Source organism: Danio rerio, chromosome 7, assembly GCF_052040795.2.
Source record: "Danio rerio strain M-AB ecotype USA chromosome 7, GRCz13ab, whole genome shotgun sequence".
Classification (NCBI taxonomy): domain Eukaryota; kingdom Metazoa; phylum Chordata; class Actinopteri; order Cypriniformes; family Danionidae; genus Danio; species Danio rerio.
This window is the reverse complement of record NC_141027.1, coordinates 75078937-75092500: the sequence shown is the minus strand read 5'-3', so window position 1 is coordinate 75092500 and position 13564 is coordinate 75078937. Positions and strand designations below refer to the sequence as shown.

The following is a 13564-nucleotide window of genomic DNA, read 5'->3' as shown; positions in this document are numbered from 1 at the left end:
ACCAGCTTGACCAGCTTAGCCAAGCTGGAAGTCCAGCCAAAACCAGCTATATCCAGCTTAAACCAGGCTGGTCGAGCTGGTTTTAGCTGGATTTGGCTGGTCATTTTCCAGCCTGACCAGCTAAGACCAGGCTGGAAATGGCTGGAAACCAGCCTGGAAATGGCCAATACCCCTCTAAAACCAGGCTGGTCAATCAGCTAAAACCAGCCAACCAGTCTAGGCTGGTTTAAGCTGGATTTTTCAGCAGGGTTAACGTTCGGTTATAAAGGTTAAAACGATGCTTGTGTAGTTGTGTCAAATTGTATGCACTTATAGGAGTTTTATGGTACGTTTAAATTACTGTCACTTGCAGACAGCGAGATATATGCTAAGCTAGTCAACCTTAGCATAGCTTCCCGTCACTTCTTTGTGGAAGAATTTTACAGTCAGTGGTGCAGCAGATAAAACAGTGATACTGTATGTAATGTGTGCAAAAGTATATCTTAAGTATATATATATATTTCCCAGCCTAAACCAACTATGTACAGCTTAAACCAGGCTGGTCAAGCTCGTTTTAGCTGGATTTAGCTGGTAATTTTCCAGCCTGACCAACTAAGACCAGTCTGGAAATGGCTGAAAACCAGCCTGGAAATGGCCAAAACCCCTCTAAAACTAGCCTGGTCGACCAGCTAAAACCAGCTAACCAGTCTAGGCTGGTTTAAGCTGGATTTTTCAGCAGGGTTAATAAACGTAAAACCTCAAAAGGTAAAAATATAGGAGAATCAACGAATTAAAAGCAACTTACTGTCATTGTTTAAATGGTAATTAATAATGTAATCTACAAAAAGTATCTCTAGTTCAGTGTATTTAATACAAATCTTAATATGTAATCCAGATTACATGTAATCCATTACTGTCCAGCTCTAATCACTTTGTGTGCCTCGGCTATTATTAAGAGGGATGCTGCCTCGGTAAACTTTATTCACCCCGCTGGTTTGCTATTTTTCTATGTATAAGAGATAGCGCCTTCGGTGAAGTTTCTCTCCTCGCTGTAGCCCAGGGAGGTATCAAATGCTGTAGGGCTTATTTAAACTATTTGTCACCTCTATACTTTGCATTGGTAATCAACTGGGATTTAACTAGGTTTTGTTTAGATGTATATGTTGTTGTTGCACACTGTCAGTTAGGAGAAGAAAAGCGTTCTGTCTTCTGGCGAAACAACCCAACAAAAAGCGTATTCCTGCCAGCGATGCTGCTTTTTAAGTCATCGGGGTAAAAGTGCTATGAGGAGCAAAGACGTGTTTTGCTATTCAACCGGTTTGAAGAGTCAAAAGCGGGTCTGCCTGTGCTGTGGAGGAAATATAGGGGAAGGAATCCAACAGATTGACCCTTTTGTGTTGCAAATTCCACACTGTAAACAACACCTTCAAATATATATACGTTTCAGCCTAAACTGGGCTGTTTTTTGGTTTGATTTCTCTCAGAATGAGATGTTTAAGCATATAGCGACTCTAAACCTTTGTAACTCCAAAGTCCTCTATTGATAAAGTAAAATTTTAAAGGCCTCTATGATTTTGCTTTTGTTATTTGTACTTCCAGAAATTATGACAAAAGGTGTTTTTTCATTAATTTTCCTTCAGTTTAGTCTCTTATTTATCAAGGGTCATCACAGCGGAATGAACTGCCAACTATTGTGGCATTTGATTTACTCAGCGGATGCCCTGCAAGCCACAACCCAGTACTGGGAAACACCCGTGCACTCATTCACACACACTCATACACTGTGGCCAATTTAGTTTACCCAATGTGACTGTAGGGGAAACCCACATCAACACAGGGAGAACATGCAAACTCCACACAGAAATGCCAACTGGGCCAGCGGTGATTCGAACTAGCGACCTCCTTGCTGTGAGGCAACAATGCTAACCACTGAGCCACTGTGCCACCCAACAAAAGGTTGATTTCTTTACTGTTGGTCATTAAATTGATGCGTTAAAGGTATAGTTCACCTAAATATATATATATATATATATATATATATATATATATATATATATATATATATATATATATATATATATATATATATATATATATCATCATTTATTCTCACTCCACTTGTTCCAAACCAGTTGGAGTTTCTTTCTACTGTTGAACACAAAAGGAGATATTCTGAAGAATGCTGGAAGAAACTGGATTGTATTTCTACAATGGATGTCAGTGGCTGCTGGTTTCCACTACTCTTCAGAATATCTTCCTTTGTGTTCAGCAGAACCACTTGAGGGTGAGTAAATGGTGAGGACATTTTCATTTTCAGTAGGAATATCTCTTTAACTGTCGTTAACATGCGTAATACACTCTTTAAGTCAGGGCTCTGGCTAAAACTCATCTTATTTCAGCTAGTTGAAAGCTAGGAAAAAAAATATTAATAATAATAATAAAAAATGGTTGCAAACTATTTATATGTGTTGAATTTAAACAAACAAATTAAATTTAGTAATGTTCAACTTAATATTGTTTGTTTAAATTTAACTCAAAAAAATTGTCTACCACCACTTACCCTAAAAAAATTGTAAATCCAATCAATCCAGCCAAGCAAAAGCTTTAATAAATCAGACTAACAAACAAATATATAGTAATATTAAACTCGTTTTAGTAAAAATTAAAGAAATGACACAACATAAATACACAACACAAATGCTATAACTTTAGATCAAATTTAAATAAATGCAGAAAGTATCATTTAAAAGTTTGAACTTGAAAGTATTTTCAATACTGCAGTATTATAATGCTGATGCTTTAGAAAATAATTTAAAAAAAATCTTTAGTTCTGCATATTTTGAATTTTTTGTTGTTAAATAAATCATCCTGTTAGTTTATTTATTTATTTAAAAATTTATTTAATTATTAATTCATTTATTTATTTTCTTTTCGGCTAAGTCCCTTTATTAATCTGGGGTCGCCACAGTGGAATGAACCGCCAAGTTATCCAGCATATGCCCTTACCCATCACTGGGAAACATCCATAATCACTCATTCAAACAGATACACTACGGACAATTTAGCCTTCCCAATTCACCTATTTCGCATGTTTTTGGACTTGTATAGATCTGCATGTTTTACATTTTTTGTTGTTGAATAAACCATCTTAAGTTTGTTTGTTTATTAGCATGAGAAAAAAACTGGAAAGTTTTAAAATATCGATTTATCAAAAACAAAAGACAAAAAAATTCAATTAAAAATAATTTTATATTTGAGTTTAAATTCAAATTCAAATGAATTCAAAATATATTATGTTTAATAATAAACATTAAAATAATTTTCTAAATTGCTGGAGTAATGCTCTTTTGAAAAAAATTACAATAATAAATAAGTAAATAAATGAATCTTTATTTTTGCATGTTATATTTTTTTAATGCTGAATATATCATCCAAGTTAGTTAGACTGTTAGTGTGTTTATTTCTTATTTTTTTAATTGAATTTATTATTTGGTGAATAAAATAAGTTTATTTATTTATTCATTAATTTATAGTAAAATTTTAATACAATTTTATTTTGTCTGTAGTTCTGCATGTTTTAATATTTTTTTTTCTTTTCAAAGTTTTTTTTTCATTCATTCTTTCATTTATTTATTTTTTTATTTTTTTATTTATTTATATTTATTTATTAATTTATTTCATAGTAAAATGTTAAGACAATTTTATTTTATGTCTGTCAATCTGCATTTTTTATTTTTTTTAATTTATTAATTTATCTATTCATTCATTTACATGCATTTATTTGTGTCATAGCATGAGCAAATACTGTAAAGTCTTAATATATCAATTTATCAAAATAAAGATTTCTTTACATTATAAATAATTTTATGTTTAAGTTTACATCTAAATTATGTTACAGCGCTATCAGTAGTTAAGGAACCCTGCACATCCTCCTTCGCAGCAGCAGTTTCTAAAAAAAAAAAAACACACACACACACACACAGAGCAGAAACCAAAAAAAAAAAAGAAAAATAAATAAAAAGTGTCACCTAAAGCAAAAAGGCTGAAAAAATCTGCACCCTTTCCGAATCCTCACCCCCTGCGTACATACGGCGATTGGCAAAGCAGTTTGTTCTACCAAATTTAACAATGATATATCATTATCACAACTTTCGGGGGAGATCCATAAAATCAATGGCTCCACAAGTTGAGCGGGATTAGTATTACTTACATGCTGAGAGGGTGTTAAAGCTCTCGGGTATGGATCGGAGTGGCGGCTCGGATCAATGGCATTTGTGGACACTAAGCTCAATAACAAGTCCTTCCAAGAACTGGAAGAGGAAGAAGAAAGAAAAAGATGTGAAAAGCAAATTTGCCAGGAGAGGAGCTAATATCCTGTATGCGCTTGGCTGAACATGAGCAAAAGAAAGAGAGAGGGAAAGAGGCAGTGAAAAGAGAGAGAGAGAGAGCCGAGGGCCGTGTGTATGGATTCCTTGCCTTTTAATTGTATCAATAGAGATCTAGGTGACGTTATTGATAACTTGCCTTCATGGGTATTGGCAGACGGACAAAACAAATTCATTGAAGCATCAGTGTGAATCAGACCTGCTGTGCCGACCCTCAATACTAAGTGAATGGTGACTGATTTGCCCTGTGAGATGTACAGTTGACTGAATCATTAGCCACCCCAGTGATTTTTTTTCCTTCAAATATTTCCCAAGAGATGATTAAGGGAACAGTGAAATGTTCACATTATTTTCTTAATTTTTTTTTTTTTTTTAATCCAAGGAAAGTCTTATTTCTTTTAGTTTGGTTGGATTTTTTTTCCCAAGGAAAGTCTTATTTCTTTTAGTTTAGTTGGAATTTTTTTTTTAATCCAAGGACACTGAACTGAGCTAAACTGAACTAAACTGAATTTAAACACTAAAAACTGAACTACACTGTTCCAGTTACTATGACCATTTATGTGAAGCTGCTTTGACACAATCTACATCTACAAAAGCGCTATACAAATAAAGCTGAATTGAATTTAATTGAATTGAAAGTCTTATTTCTTTTAGTTTAGTTGGAATAAAAGTAGTTCTACAATTTTTAAGGTCAATATTAATAGCCTTCTTAATCATTTTTTTTCTCATTGGTTACAGATTAAACTAATGACAATTAACCCAACCTGCCTAGTAAATCTAATTTACCTAGCCTCTAAATAGAGCTTTAAACTGGAGCTGCACAATATATCGTTTCATCATTGATATCGCAATGTGTGTGTCCGCACTAGTCACTTCGCAAGATATGCTACAGTTAGTTGGGATTATACAATACCTGACACAAGTCTTGTCTATGGTTTCAATCTAGGGCCATATATACTTGCAAAATAAAAGAAAGTTTTGCAAATAAAAAAAATTGAGCGATTTACAAATTTATAAAAAACTACATGTCCACACTATTGTTTTTAATCCTATCCGTCATCCACATAAAAACGACTGAGAACACTTTTGTTTATGTACTGCGTATACGCATAGAAGTAAAACGCTTTTATCTGCGTCGTATCTGTCACACGTTTATTTACTTTCCATCTCTGTGAAACGTTGCAGCAAAATGTCGCAACTGTCGTCTGCTTCCGCCGAGCTTCCAGTCTTTTGAAAAGGCAACATGGAGCATGTGAAAGCAAACATCATCCAAAAAATCTGCTTTACAATGTCATCCAGCATGTTAGCTGAATTGGTCACATGACTACAATACGTAGTCGTTTTCAAAAAGCCTCCGTTTTCACAGTCCACACTGCAACATGAAAACGAAAATGGACAGCGTTTTCAACAAGATATGTTTTTGTTTCCTCAAAACAACATCTCAGTGTGGACGGAAGGCCAAAATGGAGAGAAAAAATATGCGATTTCAAACTAAAATATAGACATGTGGACATCGCCTTACAGGCAATTGAAACATACACGCCCAGATTGGAGGAAATCGTCGATGATATTCAGGTTTCTTTCTGTGTTCGTGTGTGTGTGTTTGTACAAAAGGTGAGAGTTATTGCTCAGATGCTGTAATTGAATCTGCAAAAGTCAAATTTCCTGTTTGTTGCTAAAGTCCTGCCAACATGACAAAGGATGGTGTGTTTAGATGATGGAGATGTTCGGCCATATGGATAGCATTAGTCATGAGAAGAATGACCAATGACTGTGAAACAAGTTGAGGGGGATTGGTATATTTTGTGTGATGTAGTCTAAGAAAATTTTGCTTCTAGACAGTTTTTTTTATCTAAAATGTTGTGCTCTTGAGTGCAGACATTAAGTTTTCCTCCACGTGCTCCGGATTCCCCCTCAATTCAAAGACATGCGCTATAGGTGAATTGGATGAACTAAATTGGCTGTAATATGTGTGTGTGTGTGTGAATGTGAGAGTGTATGGAATGTTTCCCAGTACTGGGTTGTGGCTGGAAGGAAATACGCTATATAAAACATATTCTGGAATAGTTGGTGGTTCATTCAGCTGTGGCGACCTCTGATAAATCAAGAACTAAGCCGATGGAAAATATGTAAATGAATGAATGAATTTTTGGTCTATTCTAAAGAGAATTTGATGCCTGGCTCGAATACAAAGCTTATTAATTACATTTTGTGAATGGCGGTACATTTATTGTTGAGAAATTCAATATTTGACAATATGTGAGAAATTTGGAAACAAAAGTAAACGAAACATCACTGCACACACAAAAGTAACCGTCTTTCGAATGCTTATCAAATAAAACTAAAACATTTTAGTGAATCAGTTGTAGGTGTAGGAATTTATGTTGACCACCAGACGGCGACATAGAGCACTGTTGTTGTTGTTTTTTTTCGCAAAAGCCTCAATGTTTTGAAGTTTGTTCGGCACATCCGACGAAGTGACAAAGAGATGAAGTGAGAAATAAAGATTACACAGATGTAACGCTTGTCTACGACCGTAAGTATTTATTTAAAGATTGGCGTTAAAATTTGTACAAAATGTCATTGTGTAGTATACGTTACATAGTACATGGAGTTCTAGTAGCACATAGAAGCGTACTCACACTAGGTACAGTTGCCTTAAGCACGACTTAAATGTCTGCTGTGTGTAGTTTTTCTGTAGTTGGTAACATATCGGACACTGTAAGGGCTGTATGTGTTCATATATGTTGCATTTATTTATTTATTTTATATAATCGCAGCCGTTATGATCTGCAGTTATAATCAAATTATGTTCATAGAAAGGTCAGTAATAAACAGTTATACAGAAGTATTTATGTGTAAAAAGCATCTATTTTGTGAAAAGAGCTTCTCATATGCTATGTGAATGACCCGTTCAGCTTTACTTTGACATTTTCTCAAGCCAAAATGACGTTGTCTGAAACTTTCTGTCGTACACCACGCCCACCAAAAGAGTACCATTGGTACCCTTTTAGCAGTGGAAACGCAAGCCTGTTAAAGGTGACCCATACCGTATCATACTGTACTGTACCACTCAGTGGAAACGAGCCATAATAATACCACAGTTGGTCTTGCTCAGTCACTGTTATACATCTTCTTCCCTTTTTTAATGTAGCACAGCAAATTAGATAAAAAAAAGAAGAATCAAAGGAACTCTGTTTTACATGTAACACTGATAACTATAATTTGATACTGTTTTGAAACCATTAAGTGAAGCAAACATCCTTTTGTAAAAGCCCAAAACCAACGAATCACTTCTTAGATCGCTCTAATATTTGATATTTGCTAACATCGACTACAATGGAGTCCTTGAATTAGATTAATAAGAGAACTTGACAAGGGCAGATCAACTGTTTTCACAAAATACTGCCGCGATGAGATTCCACCATTCTGAAGATAATTTGCTCTATTAATTATGAGTTTTACATTTGTAAAGCCCTAGATCAATCACCGGCTCTAAAGCACGAGTGGCGCCGATTTGCATATAAAATGCATTTCTTCATCTGTCAAGTCACACTGCGTAAGAAGCTCTTCTTTTTTCGCTTTCTCTCTTTTGTGTGTGTGTGTGTGTGTGTGTGTGTGTGCATGTTGGGGGCCAGTCTGTTTGCTCTTTGATTACACATTCAAACACTGACCAGGCTCTTGTCCAAACAGCGCTACTAGAGAGCAGCTAGTGAAGTGTAGTCAAACATCGCTCCTTCCCTGGAGAACAGTCACATCACTGCGGTGGGTGCATGAGGCCAAGAGTAGAGTCGAAGACTATAGAGTACACAAGACATGTCACTCGTATCGTTTTGAATAGGGGAAAAAGCGTAACGTCCCATTCACACGGGGCGTCAGCGTCAACGCTTTTACATTCACTTTGAATGGGTGACGTCAGGCGTTGCCGAACTGCATTGTGGATCCGTCGGCGCTGCTTTAATAACGTTGCTCGCTGCAGAAGTTAGGAATTTTGCAACTTTTCAAGCGGCAACGGACGCCTCAGCCAATCAGATTGCTTTATGCAAATACACTAGCTCAGACAGTAGCTGATTAAAGACTAGTTTCATTGGCTGATGCTGCAATAAAGATCACGCCCCAACTTCAGACACGCCCCCTGACAAGCATTGACGCTGAGGCCCCTTGTGAATCGGGCATAACGGTCAATTTAGTGAATGAAGCCCTGCCTACTAGTACAGGAGCCAATCATCAATCACTATAGACTGACGTTTCTCCGGGGAAAAATCTCGAAACAGATTTGGACAGTTTGATGGTCAACAAACACACTGGAATCTCAGCGAATACTTGCTTTACAGACATGAGAAATATATCCAATTAAAGCCTGACATCTGTGCTTTTTAATGAACCAACTACACATGAAAACAAATGTTATTTGGGTTCGTAATCTGTTTGAAACTAACGTGAGGTACAGTCCGTCCTGTCAAATGCACATCACATGAAAGCAGCTACTCAAACGGCCCCACAAACTTGTAAACAAAGGGTCACTGTTATTCCTGGAGAAGATTCGCCATCAAGACCAAGTTGTGGATTACTTCAGAAGACCTACACGATCTGACAATCATTATCCAGAGGATGATAATGTATCGAACGGACATCTAGCACAGTGGATATTGCTTTAGTTATAGAGTTTTAGTCAGTTGAAATGCACGCAGTCAAATATTTTGGCGAACATAAATGATCATAAAAGTCATCGTGCTTCATTTAGTAGGATGTTTTCTGACGGTTCAGCTGATGTGCAGTGAAGAGTTTGCGTCTTTAATAAACTATGAGTCACCTAAATCTGACGTGGCTTCTTCAGCTTTGGGGTCAGGTGTGCTTTGCACTCACACTACAAGCGTACCGCACCAAAGCCCAACCAAACCACGCTCTGGAATACCTCTTCCAACCAGGCCAGGGCTGGCCAACTGAAATGCCTGAGCCCAATTTGGAGCACTCACACCTGTCAAACGAACTGGGAAACATGCCTGCGCATGGTTCGGATAGCATATTGTGAGTCCACCCTAAAGGCTGATTTATACTTCTGCATCAAACGCCGGCGTATGCTACAGCGCTGACGCATAGCTCTTCGCCGTTGCCGTCGCTGACATGCACCTCTCAAAAAATTTAACTACATGTCGCAACAACGCGTAGCGCAAGCTCTGTGATTGGTCGGCTTGGTAGCGCTGACGAGTCGGGGCAGGACCGAGAGCCGCGCGAATGGCGCGAACCCAATGTATCGATTGTTTACAAGTGTGGAGTCCCATGAAGGAGCTCCGGATGGAAAGTTTTGTTTTGTGTTTACCTCATAGTTAAAGTTGCGGCACGTCCGCCGGTTCCTGCCTCAAAATGAGCGAGTTTGAGTCACTTGTACATCCCGGAAGTGTTCAGGAAAAGCAAAAAAGCAGCGAAGAAACTCGACACAGAGGAACATTTACACCTCACTGCCCACTAGCGCTTCGGAAGTGTTAATGCAGACCAACAGAGACAGCGCGCAGAAGTATAAATGCACAGCCACGCGCGTTGCCTGTGCCGTGGGTTACGCCGGTCACTTGACGCAGAAGTATAAATCAGGCTTTAGTATGTAATGAGCCACATGAGGATGTTCGGAAGTGCTACAATTGTGATTCAACCAATCACAATCAAGGACTCTTCTTAAGCGTAAAAACAATATTACAGTACCACATTTTGTCTTGCTCAGTCACTGCTACCCCTTATTCCTGACACACAATGTAGCATAGAAAATGAGATTTTAAAAAGTAGAACCAAAGGAACTGTGTTTTACAAGTGTCACTGATAACTATAATTTGGTATTGTTTTACAGAGGATGATAATTTGTAGAACGGGCATATATGAGGTTGGTGTCGTGATCTCGTTAATTTCGCTTAGAAACAAAACTTATGGTTTTTGTTTAATTTTATTGTTGGTTCCCAATAAGTGTAATCGTGGCAAACAGTTTTGGAGAATTTGATGTTTCCCTATTCAGACAGAATGCCCGAGCATTCTGCCCAAGAGGCGTTTCAGAGATGGCTTGCCTTAAAGTGACTTTGGTAGAGCTAAAGAAAAAGACGAGTTCCAATGAGAGCCTCGTAACTACCTCAAATGGGGACCCGTGTTTTGATAAAGACGAGAGATAGCGTGAGCAAAAAGAAAAGGTGGCGTAATTAAACAGCCTAATGAGTTTGGGGGTCTTTTGTCAGCGGCGAGGGTTCTTAAAGGACGGGGTATTTTATGGCTGGAAAATCTTCTCTTTCAATACTGTCAAAGAAGTTTCTTGCAGAGTAGTTATCACAGCATGTCAAATTGCTCTAGCTCGAGAAATAATTTGGATTTTTTTTCCCCTCACAGAGTGCTCCGAAACAAAAGGCACCCCTCTGGTCTAATTTGCCTTGGTAGGGTCCCTCCGGGTGGGGGGTCCGCATGGACAGAGAGAGAGAGCCCTGTCTCCTCACTGGAGGATTAGAGGGGGCGAGGTGAGGAAGGGGTGACACAGTCCCCTTGCAATTTCACCCAAAATGCTGCAATTGTCTCTGAGCTCGAACAGGGCAGAGCAACAACGCTCATTTTCCCCCCTCCATTCATTATCTCGCCTGTATTTACTTATCTTTGTCTCAAAATGGAAAAAAATCAAAGTGTTTAAAGGGCCTCTTTCATGTGGAGAAAGGTTTTTAACAGCGCTTTTCGCTCTGACACGGCTGTGTTAAAGCCAAGGGAACGCTTGCGCTCAGAAGACAGTATGAATAGCAAATGAGTACTTTTCTACTTTTCTTCGGTATTATATAGTGAATTAGATCCTTGATTTCTCCAAATTACATTTCCCAAGGGCCCCCCGTGTAATGCGCTCCTTTTGGGCGCCGATGTACAATTTTATAGTGTCAAATTAGCACAAAGAAAATTACACCATTCTTCCTGGAGAAGGCGCCTTACTTGGTAGTTTTTTTTTTACCTCCACATCTTTTAATGATTTATATACTTCTTTGAAAATAATTCCCCTCATCAGGCATCCTTGGCTCAAGAGCATTTGGCAGGAGCTTATAAAAGTGAGCTAGATTTACATGCTAATAAATGCAGGCCAAGGGGGAAAATATATCCATCTCTGTTTACAATAAAATAAACTTAATTGACATTGTCATTCTGAATGAACGTCAGAATTTAAATGTTCAATTGCAGCCGGCTCTGCTTTGGCTTTTTACGAATGATTTCCAAGAAATTATTGCTGCCAGCCTTATGCTAGCAAGATTAAAAGCATGATTTTTGTGGCGCTGGAGATGTGGAGACAATATCCTAAACCTTTTTTTTTTTCCCAGAGAAAAACGAAAAGAGTTACATACTTATTAAAGTGCTTCTAAAAGTTCTGCTCGGTCTGACGAATATCGGGATGCTAGCGTAGCATCAATATTCAAATGAGCGTCGTCTAAATTGCGAACTCTCAAGTACTTTCAATAGTGAATTCGCTAAAATTCCAGTGTATTTGTTGACCACAAAACATGTCTGGTTTGAGTCGCTCTCATAAAGAGACGTCAGTCTATAGTAATCAATGATTGGCTCCTGTACTATTAGGCAGGGATTCACCATTTTGATCGATACACTTTTCTCCATTTAACACTATACGAGTGACATGTCTTGTGCATTCTATAACAGTGTTGTGGCAAATGAAGGCTCATCGTCATCATTATCATCATCATCATCATTTGAATCCAATTGTTCAATTGCAGCCGGCTCTGCTTTGGCTTTTTACAAATGATTTCCAAGAAATTATTGCTGCCAGCTCTATGCTAGCAAGATTAAAAGCATGATTTTTGTGGCGCTGGAGATGTGGAGACAATAGTTTGTTTTCACATGACGTGATTGATGACACGCAAAATTCAGATGGAGGGCAGGAAGTGATTCTTCTACAGGAATCGCTATCAGAACATCTAAATATGTCTGTTTTATGTCGTTTATAATTGTTTAAATCTGCCAAAATAGGAAACGCAGAACAGCTTTAATAGACTTCCAAACATTTTTGCTCATAATGGGGAGAAGAAGAAACTGGTGGAAGAAAAAGCGGCATGTAATAAACATTTATTCTAGGGATGTCCAGATCCAATCACGTGATTGGAAAATTGGCCCGATCACGCGGTTTCAGACTCCATCAGAATTAGACACTACCTCCCAATCAGGATTTGAATATATGTATAATATATATATATATATATATATTATACATAAAACACATTAATGGTTATGGGGTGGCAGAGAGTTAGAGTTCTTTCTTTCTTCTTCCGAGGCAGCTTAAAGCAGAAAGCACGAGTATGTCTGCAGTCTGGAGGTATTATAAAGTTGATGATGACAACATTACCATAGCAAACTGTGAGCTATGTAAACTTGGGATTGCCTGCTGGGTATTTTAAGTTAAGAATCCATTTGTTTTTATGTAAGATTTCTTTATATTTACTGTTTCACTAAAGTGCAAAAGTGAAGAATTGATGTTATTTATTACTTGATATCAGAGTTAACAGAGTTGTTGAATGTTAAGATAAGGTGAATTAAAAAAAGGAACATCCTGGATCTGTTTCTTTGTTCTTTTTTATTCTTTTTTTCTATATTATGGAAGTATTTGTTGTTAGTGTGGCCAATGTCAAGTCAATGGCAGTTTTTTTTTTACAATGAAAGTCTATAGGACAGTTGCTAGGGTGCTGTAAGTGGTTGCTAGGGTGTGGGTAGTAAGTTGAAAGGGCATCAGTGATTGGCAAATTGGTAGTCTGAGTTAAATGAGCCCAACCTTAAAGCTGCGGTCACACTAGAGTTTGTGTGGGCGAAATTCTGTTGTACGGCGCTGCGAAAAGGGGCGGGATTAAACAAGATTACTAGACATTAAAAAAGCGAGCAATTGCTCCATGTTAGAAATTTCTGTCCAGAGAAGTTGTATTTTGATCCTCAGTTTTTCTCACGCAGTCAAGGGATGCGATTTCGCAGGTCAGAGTTCACCAAGCTTGAACTGCACCGCAGCGAACTGCCAAACTTAACCCATGAGCCCTGCGTTTCCAGTCTGACGCATTCATTTGCGTATGAATGGAAGTCTATGGGGAGAAAAGTCAAGGTTGACCACAGCTTAACTCTGTACGACAGCCTGGTGTTAAGTTATTAGGTCATAAAGTTTGGTTCAATGTTAAGTCAAAGGGACTTTTCAGATTTTTCCGGGT

At 37.8% G+C, this 13564-nt stretch overlaps 2 protein-coding genes across 2 annotated transcripts in view; both read left to right on the top strand.

Moving 5' to 3' along the window:
• The window catches only part of LOC147843282 (uncharacterized), a 513583-nt gene that overhangs the window by 183328 nt on the left and 316691 nt on the right, over positions 1–13564 (top strand). The window lies entirely within an intron of this gene.
• The window catches only part of LOC147836223 (uncharacterized), a 41684-nt gene continuing 32338 nt past the window's right edge, over positions 4219–13564 (top strand). Inside the window, exon 1 of the mRNA XM_087260105.1 lies at positions 4219–4317. Coding sequence (XP_087116231.1) covers positions 4219–4317 — 99 coding nt within the window. The remainder of the gene's footprint in view (positions 4318–13564) is intronic.